This window comes from Myxocyprinus asiaticus, chromosome 24 (genome assembly GCF_019703515.2).
Source record: "Myxocyprinus asiaticus isolate MX2 ecotype Aquarium Trade chromosome 24, UBuf_Myxa_2, whole genome shotgun sequence".
In the NCBI taxonomy this organism is placed as follows: Eukaryota; Metazoa; Chordata; class Actinopteri; order Cypriniformes; family Catostomidae; genus Myxocyprinus; species Myxocyprinus asiaticus.
In genome coordinates, this window is record NC_059367.1 from 18323718 (window position 1) to 18338032 (window position 14315).

The following is a 14315-nucleotide window of genomic DNA, read 5'->3' on the forward strand; positions in this document are numbered from 1 at the left end:
CACAGTAAGTTCTCCAGTGATAAACTAACTCACATGATTACATTTTCAATAACTACATGTTTAAACTAAACTGATATTATTTAATTGTAAATATTAGATGATCTACTTGAGAATTTTTTTATTTTTTAAATACTAATGTAGGTCTTTGTGACGCAGTGTCAGAAAATAACAAGGACTTGGTGCAAAAATGCCACTGAAAATGACAAAAATACAGATTCAGTATTTGGGGGCAATTTATTTTTATTTTTTTTACATAATCTAACATTATATTTCAGTCTAGGCCTTTCTAGCAATGGGTTTAGACACCATAGTGACCATTTTGCTAAATTGATTTTATTGAAGTATTTGTTTTCAGTTCGCACTGTTTAAAAGTAAAAAAAAAAAAAAAAAAAAAATACAAAATATCATCCCTTAAAGGGGCAGTACATCCAAAAATGAAAATTCTGACATTTACTTACCCTCATGTTATTCCAAACCCATATTGCTTTTGTCCTTCCATGGAACACAAAAAGAGATGTTAGACAGAATGTTAGCCTCAATCACCATTTACTTTCATTTTATGTGGATAAAAATGAAAGTGAACGGTGACTGAGGCTAAAATTATGTCTAATATATCCTTTTGTGTTCCATTAAAAGAAAGAAAGCCATTTGGGTATGGAACGACATGAGGGTTAGTAAATGAATTTTTTGTTTGGGGTGAACTGTGTCTATAATAGGTGTTAATTTCTGACACTGGTGCGGATACATTTCAGTCCAGTTAATCTATCAATCTAGATGATTTTACTGTGCATATTTCTAACACAGCTTTCTGATGAGCTTATCTAGCTTTGCTGGGTAGGGCACAGAACAGAAAGAGATAGCGCTTATTGCTCAGACAGTTCTGAGGTGAAGAACAATGCATAAGCTGGTGGTACAGCATGTCTGATTATCACCAAATCTCAGAAAATCTTCCCTTTAATTTTCGGTTTTGACTCACCAACCTGACCTGTGTATTTAACAGTACACAAAAATTATGAATCTCATATCTAAGGTAGAAAAAAATTCTACCACAATTTTTAACCAGTAAGTCTTATAAAATGCATAGAAGACTTGTATCAAAATGCCCTTTTTTCTTCTTTTTTTTGTTTTTTTTTTTGTTTTTAGTCTCCTGAAATGAAGATTCCGCATTAAGCTCGATGCTGATTGGTGGAGGGCTCAGGTATTAGGACCCATCGGCCTTCATTTTCTCGTTTTCGTAATTTTTATCTGAAATGTTGAGGGCAATGAAATGGGTCTGAAATATTGATTCGGAAAGCATTCAAACACAAAGTACCACAATGAAAAAAAAAAAAAAAAAAAAACTTTGGGTCCTGATTTTTAAGCTTGAGGGAAGTCTATGTACTGTATAAAGGAACATCGCATGAGGCACTTGTAATGGCTCTCTTTCACTTTGACTCTGAAGACAATAAGCTGAAGTTTCGCAGAGCGTGTGCAGAATTTTCCCCAACTCGTGAACCAAGTCTTGCAAAGATATAGATGTTAAAGGGATAGTTCACCCAAAAATGTAAAACAAATTCTATCATCATTTACTCCCCCTCAAGTTGTTCCAAACCCTTATGACTTTCTTTGTCTGTGGAACAGCCTCAGTCAACATTCACAATTTCCTTTTGTGTTCCACAGAATAAAGTAAGTCATATGGGTTTGGAACAACATGAGGATGAGTAATAATACCTGAACTATCCCTTTAAAGAGGCAGAACAGTATTGTGTTGCACACTTTCTTCTATGCTACGTCTTATGTTCTTTTTCTTGTTTATTTGTTTATTTTTTGGTAAACACTGGCTAAAGAAGAAGGCACCTGGAGAGGTTTGATATGGCTCACTGGCCTCAATAATAAAACTTTAGTTCTGTTTTCTTCCTTCCTTCTCCCCTGTTTCAACAGCAAGACCACCACACACATCAGGGAAGGGGGTTACAATCCAGTCACAATCAACAAGCAGCTAATAAAATCTCTTAAATCGAGGCTGATCAATTCTGTTTCAGGAAATCTACTTTCTTGCAGAGTTTACGTCCAAACACACCCAGACAATAGATTTTTGTGAGCAGCATTGAGCAACCATGTCTTAAATAAATTTTCCCCTTTTTATATTATAATTTTATGAAAAAAGACACATGCGATGAGGACACCACGAATACTAGACACATAACAACTGACCTTGCAGTTACCAATATGCTAGCCAATGCTAAATGTAATGGCAGCATTTCTCATTGTCTCTCCTTGGCCACTAGATGGTGATAAAACTAAGTCTTGATTGGCCTGTATGGGAGACCTCTGCAGTATCTTGACTTCAATTTTCCTTTGGTCTCCTCATTATGCAATGCCTTAACTCAGGACTAAATGGACATGGATTTAGGATGGAAGAGGGACTGATGGGGTGGTAGTTGTGTACTGAAGACCACATACAGAGAGGGAGCTAGAGAAGCTGTATGAGAAACAGAGGTTGTGTGCACATCTGTGTGTGTGTATATATGTGTGAGAGAGAGTGAGAGAAAAGAGTTAAAGTGAATATTCTGTCATCATTTACTCACCCTCATGTTGTTCCAAACCAGTATGGCTTTCTTTCTTCCATACGTTAGCCTCAGTAACCATTCACTTTCATTACAACTTTTTTTCATACCATGAAGGTAAATGGTAACTGGGGCTAACATTCTGCCTAACATGTCCTTTTGTGTCACAGAAAAAAGGGTTTGGAAAGGCATGAGAATGTGAATAAATGATGACAGAATTTTTATTTTGGGTGAACTATCCATTTAAGGGAAACAGCATTAGGACCACAGTCCTCCCTTATTCCGGCTCAGCCTTTTCCCCTCTAAAACCTGAGAGAGTTTGTGAGGGCTGGGGACTAGCCAGGGTCCCGGGGCTGCAGTAGAAGATCCAGGGGCCTGTAGAGGGTTGATGTGCTCCAGGGCCCACCGGGTGCCCGTGAATGAGATACTGGCTGCCGACACACTGACTTCAGAGAAACTGCGAACTGTTTCTGCATCTGACCCATCATCTTCATTGTCCAAAGGCATGAGGAAGGAGAAGGGTGCCTGCTGTGTGACCTCCGGTGTGCTGGTTCTGTTGTTATCTTTCTTTTTTCTTTCTACTATTCTCTCTTCTTCCGCTGGGTGACTGTTCTCTCTCTCAAAGCTAAAATCTTTCACTTTTTGTCGTCTTTCCCCCATGATCTTGCTTTTTCCCATTGCTTTTTGTCTTTCTCCCTCTCCTTTCATTTCCTCCTCCTCTTCTCTCCGTCTTCCCTCTCGACGACTCAGCGTGCTGGGTAAACTCTGTGATTGCAGCTGTTGCTTTCGCCTCCTTCCTGTCCACCGAGAGCTACCCATCGTGCTAACCTTTTCTCGTTCATTATCAGACATGACTCTGCCCTCCTCCGTTCCTCTTTTTTTGCTCCTTCCCCCAGATTTCATGTTTCCCTTCCCCCTCCTCTCTCTCCTCTCCTGTCCTCTCTCATCCACCCATCTGCTGCTTCTCGAAGGAGAGTGATTTACTGTAGCCACATGCAGTTCTTTAGAAAAGAGAGAGGAGGGGGAGACATCTCCAGTTTCATGGTCTAAGACGGAGAGAAAGAAATAAATAAATAAAGAGTGCTGAATGATCGCTATCAGCCCATCTTCATGTAAAACTACAAAAGGAGGTGTCCGATAAGGTTTGGGTAATGGAGGAGTGGGTGGATGAATAAGAGTTAGTGATGAGGCAGATGTGTTTGGAGCAGATTTGCTGCATTTATGAATGATTGAGTGAACAATATTATAGGCAGCAGATCAATCAATACTCGTTCTTCATGGTTATTCTGATCCTAAGTTATCTTCCAAAACAATACAATATATGGATGAATTGGTACAGTAAATGGTTGCATTGATACTCCTTTACCTAAAGCTATAAAGGACAATTTAATTAAACATGACAATAGAAAAGATGGGCAACAGTTATGGGGGTGGGGTGGGGGAATGCAAAATGCAAGAATAGGAAGGAATATGAGAAGGCTGAGATAAGTGCGCAAGAAAGACGAAAAAAAACAAACCCAGAAACGGTTACCAACCGCATGTTTTCTGTCCGGCCGATGACATAGAAGCAAGGCTCACCCTGCTTGGAGTTAGTCATACAAAGAGATAAGCTGGAAAGCTCCACTGGAGAAGGGTTTAGGAGAAAGCAAATATATTTAGAATTGTGAAAAAGAGAAGAAAGAGAAAGAAGTAAAGGAAGAGGAGAAAAAACAGAAAGCCAAAGCAGAGTTAGAAAAAAGTGCCAAAAAGGAGAGGATTTCAGTCTATAAAGCAGTCTACAAATTATTTAAACCATTGATTCTCAACTGGTGGGTCACAACCAATGTTGGGTTAGTTACTGTAAAATAGTAATCCACCTAATTTCAAATTACTTCTCTAAAAGTGATATTAGATTTCTTTACTGATTACTTTACAGGGAAAGTAATCATATTACTAATTACTTTTAAGTTATTCTCTAAAACAAGAGAAAAATTTTTTTTTTAACTTTTGCACAATAAGGAATTTATTTACTGTTCTGGGTTGTTACTTGATTTCCAGTGTAATATCTGGGTGTGGAAGCAAAAACAATTAAGAACGACTGATCTACACAAATCAGCTATCAGAAGGAAACGGAATATTCATAAAACTAGCTGAATCTATCAACCATTATCTAACCCTCTGTCTCCCCTCACCATAATCTGGTACATATCCATTGCCTTTCTTTAGTATGAGGTGTATCCAGTTTCCTCCCTTGCGGATCTGCTCCACGGCCTGGCTGTGTGTCATCCCGGCTGTGCTGTCTCCATTAATCTCAACGAGCTGATCACTAACCTGCAACATGAGTCAGCAAGAACCTTTATGAGTCAGCAATATGTCAACAAAAGCACCTAATCTCAGCATACCTCAGCATAATGTCCAAAACATGAGCAACTCCCAGCATGACTCATTACCAAGATCAACAAGATCAAATGAAGTGTTTTGTTTACAGGCTTCCCACACCTTTTGACCAATAAATGATGATTCTTCCTGTTGTTTGTGATTAGTGGATACGGATTTTTTTTAAATCATTTTATAGAGTAACAAAGAGCAATTTTTAGTTAATTATTTATTTAAGAGCTGAGAATAAATATAAATAAATTATATTACATTAGACTATATATTTCTATTACTTTTTTAAGATTTTATTACATTCCATGAGTTTTCCAGGCCTGGTAATCTCAATTTTAAAATTCCCTGATATTTCCAGGTTTTCCATGACCGTAGGGACCATGTATATTTGGTGTCCCTGTATGTGTGTACTGACCTGTATTTTCTGACTGCGTGAGGCTGGTCCACCCTCCATTAGGCCAAGGACATAAAGACCCATGTTATACTCACTTCCACCTCTCAAACTAAAGCCAAAACCTGTTGAGCCTCTCTCTAGATCAACACTATAAAACTGTGAGTCCTGAGAACAGATCACCAGAGAGATGGAGAGATAAAGTAAATTAATATAAAGTATAAAATGCAAGGATACATACAATATGTGTGCGTGTGCATTTACTGTATGAAGACTCACCTTTTGCTTGGATCTATGCCCTTTTCTTGACCGGCTCTCAGCTTCCAAGTCAGTGTACTCAGGTAGATTATTGTCTGACAGAAACATATAGACACAATAAATTATGCATTATACATACATGAATACATACATAATACAATAATTATACACAAAACAAACTTCGATGTTGACTTGACAAAACCTTGTCTGAAAGTTTAAAAGTTTCGTTTAAATTTTTTTTAAGTTTGATGTTTAATTTTACAGTAATGCAAACAGCCAGACTGAAAGATAGATATACAGATAGATATACAGATAGATAGATAAAGGGGGGGAGAGAGAGAGAGAGAGAGAGAGCAGCATAAAGGAGATAAAAGGCCATTTGTGGGTTTATTTACATTTTAACTTTTTGACAGTTGGAGTTTGAATTAACGAGCATGCCGTCGGCCCATTTAAACATTGTCAATGTAAGTCTATGGGATTTTTCTGATTTTTCATCGTCCGTTGCGAAAACATACACTGATGAGCCAAAACATTATGACCACCTACCTAATATGCTGTTGGTCCTCCACATGCTGCCAAAACAGTGCCGACCTGCCGAGGCATGAACTCTGCAAGACTCCTGAAGGTGTCCTGTGGTATCTGGCACCAAGACATTAGCAGCAGGTCCTTCAAGTCCTGTAAGTTGTGAGGTGGAGCCGGCGTGGATTTGACTTGTTGGTCAAGCACATCCCACAGATGCTCAACTGGATTGAGATCTGGGGAATTTGTAGGCCAGGGCAACACCTTGAACTCTTCATCATGTTCCTCAAACCATTCCTGAACAATGTGTGCAGTGTGGCAGGGTGCATTATCCTGCTGAAAGAAATACCATTCCTACTGCCATCAGGGAATACCATTGCCATGAAGAGGTGTACCTGGTCTGCAATGATGTTTAGGTGGGTGTCGCGTGTCAAATTAACGTCCACATGAATGGCTGGACCCAGGGTTTCCCAGCAGAACATTGCCCAGAGCATCACACTCCCTCCACCGGCTTGTCGTCTTACCACAGTGCATCCTGGTGCCATCGCTTCCCCAGGTTAACGGCACACACGTACATGGCCGTCCACATGATGTAAAAGAAAACGGGACTCAACGGACCAGGCGACCTTCTTCCACTGCTCCATGGTCCAGTTCCGACGCTCGTGTGCCCATTGTAGGTGCTTTCGATGGTGGACAGGGGTAATCATGGGCACTCTAACCGGTCTGCGGCTGCACCCAACCCCCTGTTGCCGGTTTGTGGTTTGTCCCTCCTCGGACCACTGTCGGTAGGCCATAACAATTTGGCCCTTGACAAAGTTGCTCAGGTCTTTACTCCTGCCCATTTCTCCTGCATTCAACACGTTGACTACGAGAAATGATTGTTCGCTTACCATCTAATCTATCCAGATCTTGACATGTGGCCTTGTTAGGAGATGATCAACATTATTCGCTTAACCTGTAATTGGTCAAAATGTTTTGGCTCATTGGTGTATAAAGAAAAGACATAGCACACTATTCTGGAATAGTCTGAAGGTCTTTGCCAAGCCAACATATTTACATATCTGTTGTAATTCTTGAAGTGTTATTAAAATTGTCTTTATGTGTTTGAGTGTGTGTACTAGTGTTGGAGCGTGGTAAAATGGTGAGTCTGAGTGTATTGCCGGCTCTGCGCAGTATCTGTGCGAGGTCTCTGTGAGGCAGAGTGACCACAGATCTGCCCTCCACCGCCTCTAACTGATCCCCCGGCTGGATCTGACCACTGCGTGCTGCTGGACTCCCCCGACGAACAGTCACAAACCGGTGAGATACTAGAGACAAAGCGAGAGAGACAGAGAGAGAGAGAGAGAGAGAGAGAGAGATTTACCATCTGCATGAAAATAAACTAAAGTATCTCTGCTTAGTTGTCTAAATTTACAGTTGCATTTGTTCATTTAGCAAATGCTTTTATCTGAAGTGACAACATAGAGTAGTGATTCATCTTCATTAAAAAATTATTTTAAAAAAAGGTATAACTTTAAGACTATAAGATCTTTAACATTACATTTAACAGTACAAGGAGAGGCACATTTCTGAATTAACTCTATGAACCACTGATTCAACAGAAAATTACACAGTTCATAGATCATGAACACTCAATTGTGTATAAATTCTTTACTCTCTATCTCCTTCACATTTTCCCTCATGTTTACAGAATCACAGGACATTTTAGACCACAGAAGCCAAAATACTTCCTACAGATAGCAACATGAAGATTCATTTCATTACTGAATAGAGCATATTGAACGTCAAAGTAAAGCAAATCTTCCTTAGTAGTAGACCACAGAGTAACTCACACTACATGCTAGACCTCTTAAATATATATTTAACTCAAATATGAAATTATGACTTTGATTTCCATCTGTTAATCACACTATGCTATTGTATGGCTTCAGAAGACTTGGATTATAGCATACAAAATGTATGGAGCATTTTAAGGAGCTTTTTGTCCTTTTTTAAGCTTGACAGTAAAATTCACAATGCACTTTCTTGTATAGAAAAGAGCAGGTTGAACATTCTTGCATGAAAGAACGAAAGTCAAAGTCGGTTTGGAACAATGTGAGGATAAGTAAATGATGACAAAAATTTAAATTTTGGGTGACCTATTCTTTAAAACACACAACACTTCTGGTTAAAAAAAAAAAAGTTTTTTAGACTGAATCCCCTGTAGGAAATAGCACTTTCTAACAGGGATTTCATTTCCACAGAGCCATAACAAAGGCTCAAAGACTCCATGCATGTCAAATAAATGGTATAAATATTGCTTCAAAGTGTGCTATTGTTCGTATAAGAATTTATCTTTGTTTTATCCTCATCAGATTACACAAAAACACAAGTATTGTTCCAGACATATGCTTTCACACTCCAGAACTGGCCACAGAGCTTCCACAATACAAATTCCATAGGTATTGCTATCAGAAAGAACAAACCTGCGTTAACTCACTGGAATACATTTTCCACCTGCTAGCCACTAGATGGAGCCATTTTTACAAACATAGAAGCCCTTGGCATTTATTACAGTTAATTATAGTTAACACATTGTCACACACACACACACACACTCTCAGTTGAGCCCTGTACTGCACTGCCACTGGGAGTTCCATTGGCCATTCAATCGATCTGTTTATATTGATCATGCACTCATGCGTGGGCAAACAGCTTGCAGCACAGAGCAAGCAAAAAAGACAACAGGCCTGAAATAGTTTCTGTTCGCCCTGTTACTTTGAATGCTCACATACACAATCTAAGTCAAAAGTAAAAACCATAGAGCACAATGTTATTTGACTTGAAACATACTGTATTTGTCAGTGTTTTGACAGTGCAGAGGGTAATAAGCCAAGTCTCATTCTTCATATCCACAGTTAAAATGACTAACCGAAGATTTGGTAGGGAAACACAACACACACACATCTGGTTATATATTGGTGGGAAAATATGTGGCTAATCTGTTCCTAATCGTCAAATGTGTTCCTATGGCATCAAGGCACATATGAAAAGTAGCCACCTGCAAAACTACAGGAAATAATTTTATTCTTCCTAGCAAATATCATCCTAAAGAGTATGTGTGATAAAAATTGCAGTCCAAAATCATAGTATGTTGCAAAATTGTAAACCAAAGGTGCCAGGATGTTATAATCTTCTAGCGGATTTTTAAGTGTGCATTCATCATGGTTGCTTTTTGGCTAATTTGTGCACTGGAAGAAGTGGAATTTGTGATCGTTATCAGAACAAATATTCATAAAAAAAGAGTGAAAAATAGCAAGAAACAGAACTGCACTTACTCTGTGGGCAGCAGATCTAAATAAACATATGAAACACGTCATAAAAGAACAAACATATATATGTTAGAAATGTCCTCATACTTTACACCCAGCTGTGTCTGAGCATGAGCCAAGAAACACTCTTCACCTTACAACATAAAAAATTCCTTTTAGATCTGTACAGACGGTTCAGATTTCTCAACAAACTACTCTACCTGGTAGGATCTGAAAATCAATACTCTAGTTTAACTAACACTTTAAAATCGAAGAGAGTGTCTGATATGCCCAAATTCTCAGGAGAACCACCACTGTAAAAAATGAAATTGCATTTTATCCAGCTTATAGGGGTTTTTGAGTCACAGATACTACGAAATGTGAATTACTTTCATCTACAACAAAACATGTTAGACCAAAAATATTCCCCCAAATGTTGTCCCAACTAGCCTAACAGTGTTGTCTGAATAAACATTTTCATTTTATTTTATTTTTTTTATCACCCTTTTCTCCCAATTTGGAATGCCCAATTCCCACTACTTAGTAGGTCCTTGTGGTGGTGCAGTTACTCACCTCAATCCGGGTGGTGGAGGACAAGTCTCAGTTGCCTCCGCTTCTGAGACAGTCAATCCGCGCATCTTATCACGTGCTTCGTTGTGCATGACACCGCGGAGACTCCCAGCACGTGGAGGCTCATGCTACTGTCCGCGATCCACGCACAACTTACCACGCGCCCCATTGAGAGCGAGAACCCCTAATCGCGACCACGAGGAGGTTACCCCATGTGATTCTACCCTCCCTAGCAACCGGGCCAATTTGGTTGCTTAGGAGACCTGGCTGGAGTCACTCAGCACACCCTGGATTCAAACTCGTGACTCCAGGTGTGGTAGTCAGCACCAATACTTGCTGAGCTAACCAGGCCCCTGAACAATTACATTTTTAACCATTTTGCTGATAAGCGATTTTCCAGCATGCATTGCAACATGAACAAATTTTGCGGTTAGTGTTATAGGCTTTTTTTTTTGGCTGTTTATTGACTATTTTTATGCTGTTATTGTTGTTTTTTGTTGCCACTGTTAGTCAGTTGTTGTGTGGTAATTTTAGGTGCTCATCTTTTACTTAATGAGGTTTGTTGATTGTCACCGTTATTGAAGTTTGTGTGTTAGCGGTTGAGGTCTATTGTGTGTCTGTAACCTCATTCACACTGGGCTCTGATACTGGGATATTGTCGGGGTCAATACCGAGGATCAGACCCTAGTAATATTGCCGGGATCAATCCAGGGATGTGTCTGTGTGAACAAAAGCAGAGGCGATACCATAAAGGGTATGTGATGTAGTGATGAAGTATTTATCATGCGAAGGAGAAAGCTTGTGTGCATAATAGAGGTTCAACAGTTTCACGGTGTACCGCGGTTTAAAAAACATACGGCTGTCATAAACCGTTGCCATTTGTTTCCATTCACGGCACTATGTGACTAATTTTTTTTTCAATATACATGTAAAGAAATGAACTTTTCCATTGTAAATATCAGTTAAAAAAAACAATCGGCCACATTTACAGCTTCACAAACCTGACGTGATTAAATAAATTCATTTCTTTCTAATTCAGAAATCAACACACCGAATGTCGGAACTTTAAGTTTATTTACCCCTCATATATGGTGCGGTTGAAGTCTGCGATATAGGAATACTTTGGGTATTCAAAATTACCCAGTTTGTAAATAGTGATGAAAAAAAGTGCCATGTCATGCAGGGAACATTATAATCTCTGTGAACATACCATGGAATTTGCAAAGATTAATGTAAGTGCAAATACGGTAGGTATAGGCTAATTAATTATAGACCTCTTACATAAAAAACACAACCAGATACAGTAAACTTTACCAATTTTTTTTAATGACTCACAGCTTTTTAGGTGACTAACTCGCCACAGTGCTTGCAACCTAATGACAGGCCAACTATTTGGGTATTATTATTTGGGTTTAACGATACAGAAAATTAATTCATTCAATAATTTTCAAACAAAGTATATATATATATATATATATACACATACACACGGTTCTGGTATTTGGGGCGTGGTTGAGCGCCGATTTGTGAATGGAGAGTAAGATCAGGAGATCGGAAGGGTAAATATCATCACTTGTCATTGATTGTCTCTAACAGCTGTTTGTCATTGCAGTGAGAGTGGAGATGGTTTAAAGAGCGAGCCAGTCACCAGTGGGGAGAGAGAGAAAGCTGCACGGAGCAGAGTGTTCATGCGTGCAATGTTTATGTTGTGCTGAAAAGCATTATTTGAGTTTGTGTGCAAAGTGTGGGAAAATAAAGCCCCTTTTGAGTTGGATCTCGCCATCTTGGCTATATCATGCAAATCTCATACAGGGACAATGAGAACGTCTCGCCATCCGAGCAGAAGATTAAATTAACTGTCAGTTTAGTTATACCCAGGAGCAGGCTGGCCATAGGGAGAGGCCGATTTCTCTTCCCAGTCCGCCCATGGTTATACCGTACACAATTTATTTGTTTACCAGAGGACAAAAGAGTGGGCTTCTTCAGAGAAAAGACATGGTCATCAGTAAACTCAAGACACTGTACGTTAGATGTCACATCATGATGTCAATTTTTTTCTTTACAGGATTGTCCCGTGATGTGTGTGAATGCGAGCACAGATAACGAGAAAGCTCTTGGAGTGTGATTTAACAAATTTTGCAGTCCAAAAATTTTCCCAGGATTAATGCTGGGATCTCTGTGTGAAAGCTCCTTATGTCAAACAATTGTACATACTGCATTACCTTGCAAGACATATGTACCTCTCTTTAGAGGCAAAGATTGCAGTTCATGGAAAAAATTTTAAATTATTGAAATGGTGACAAAAAGTTATCGTATTGTGAATTGATTGTTGGCTGCACAAGAAATTAGTAGTTCTCTCAACAAGAATTTTGGCATTTAATGAACAAAATTCACACTGACTAAACAAAGCAATGTTACTGAGGACAGTTATTAAGACAGTTGTTGAGAGAACTCAAAAATCTTACTGCATCATGTTGTCTTGATTTTTTAAGTTTGTGCAACAATTTTTTTTAAGTGCAGATACAGATCATATGGAAAGTAAGCAACATATAAACATTTTCATATCCAGTGGCCCCAGAAAAAAGTAGCTGAACATTTAAGCCATACTAAAAACAAACAAATAATAATAAAACATCACAGCCAGTAGCATCTCTGCAACAAATGATGCTTGAACTTTTCTCAGAACTGACTTAAAGGGTTCATGACATGAGGAATCAAATTTTCCTTGATCTTTTGACATTTAAGAGAATATCATTGTACTATAAAATCTGTAAGTTTCAGAACTCAAAACTTCCTCCTCGCTACAAAAAGAATATTTGTTAAAACAAATCTCCATACCAACACATCAATGCCTAATTAACCTTATCACTTGCGTAACCCGCCCAGTAGCGGTGAGCAGTGAGATGGCAAGTAGAGAGAGCAGGCCAGTCAAGAGCAGAGAGCCAATCATAACAGTGGGCATTTAAAGTCAAGTCTTAAAGGAGAAGCAGCACCAAAACCGAGCGTTTCTGACAGAGGGTCAGAATGAGGGTGGGAAATTATCTTGTCAAGGTGATTTTTAGAGGATGTATGTAAGTAAATTCCCCTTAAGTTCACACAGTGTCCAAGCAGTGTACCCACAACTATGAACATGTTCTACGAATGTTTGACAACCAAAAAGTGTCCAAATAGTCAACTTTTTGTCTTGATTTGGAACAGATTATCTATTCTTTTATCATTAAGAACAAACATATTTTGTGAAATGTTTTGCTTGTACTATCTTTCTTTAAAATAAATGGCACTTGCTTTACATTTTTGTTATCTAATGCAATGAGATGATGTGTGGCTTAAGTGTCCAAATATTTCTTGGAGCCACTGTATATGACATGATGTGACAAGATCACAGAAAAGATCACTGTATCAGATCCACAGAGTGGAAAAGGAGAGTATTTGTTTCCTGGATAAATTGGGAACTTCTGTGGGTAATGAGATAATCCAACATGTGTGTGTGTGTACATGGTCAGAGAGAATCAGTAGAGCAGAATTGAGAGTGTTTAGTGCCATGTGAAGCTTGTCGAGGTGGAAGAAAATGTTCTCTGGGCTTTCCACATCTCCCACGTATCTACAACCATGTCAATTATTACAAAACCAGCATTATTCACGAGTTGGTCTATTATTCATAACACATTCATGCATTATTCATAGCATGTAAAACATCTTTGTTAATGACCACATTGTTCTCTGGGTTATTTATAGAGGTGGGCGTATAGAGCAAAAAGATTAAAACACTTATTGTGCTTATGGGGAGGATGTATTTAATAAACATGGCACAGGGGGGTTTCTGTAATGCCATAAATGTCTCCCACGTGAAAACAAAGAGATAAAGAGAGAAATAACAGGGATAGATATAAGGGCACAGCTGTGCCTAACCCACTTTGGGATTTGTAATGACTGAACTGAGTCTGCTTGCTTGATAAAAGGTATGGTGTCTTTTAGATGACCGTTATCAAACACTTCCTGTAATCCTGTATACCCACACTATTTGGAATATACAGGTGCATCTCAATAAATTAGAATGTCGTGGAAAAGTTAATTTATTTCAGTAATTCAACTCAAATTGTGAAACTCGTGTATTAAATAAATTCAATGCACACAGACTGAAGTAGTTTAAGTCTTTGGTTCTTTTAATTGTGATGATTTTGGCTCACATTTAACAAAAACCCACCAATTCACTATCTCAAAAAATTAGAATATGATGACATGCCAATCAGCTAATCAACTCAAAACACCTGCAAAGTTTTCCTGAGCCTTCAAAATGGTCTCTCAGTTTGGTTCACTAGGCTACACAATCATGGGGAAGACTGCTGATCTGACAGTTGTCCAGAAGACAATCAT

General features: G+C 38.7%; 1 protein-coding gene across 2 annotated transcripts in view; it reads right to left on the reverse strand.

Annotated features, from left to right (window-relative positions):
* Nucleotides 1-627: 627 nt before the first annotated feature.
* LOC127414849 (membrane-associated guanylate kinase, WW and PDZ domain-containing protein 1-like) overlaps nt 628-14315 on the reverse strand; it is a 77593-nt gene continuing 63905 nt past the window's right edge. Inside the window, exons 12-17 of one of the 2 annotated variants that reach the window (XM_051653190.1) lie at nt 7200-7388; nt 5584-5657; nt 5329-5472; nt 4718-4856; nt 4082-4169; nt 3489-3592 (exon numbers count right to left, since the gene is read on the reverse strand). In XM_051653190.1, coding sequence (XP_051509150.1) covers nt 3586-3592; nt 4082-4169; nt 4718-4856; nt 5329-5472; nt 5584-5657; nt 7200-7388 — 641 coding nt within the window. In that variant the 3' untranslated portion in view covers nt 3489-3585. Of the gene's footprint in view, nt 3593-4081; nt 4170-4717; nt 4857-5328; nt 5473-5583; nt 5658-7199; nt 7389-14315 lie in introns of both variants that reach the window. The other variant, XM_051653189.1, reaches the window with a different exon arrangement.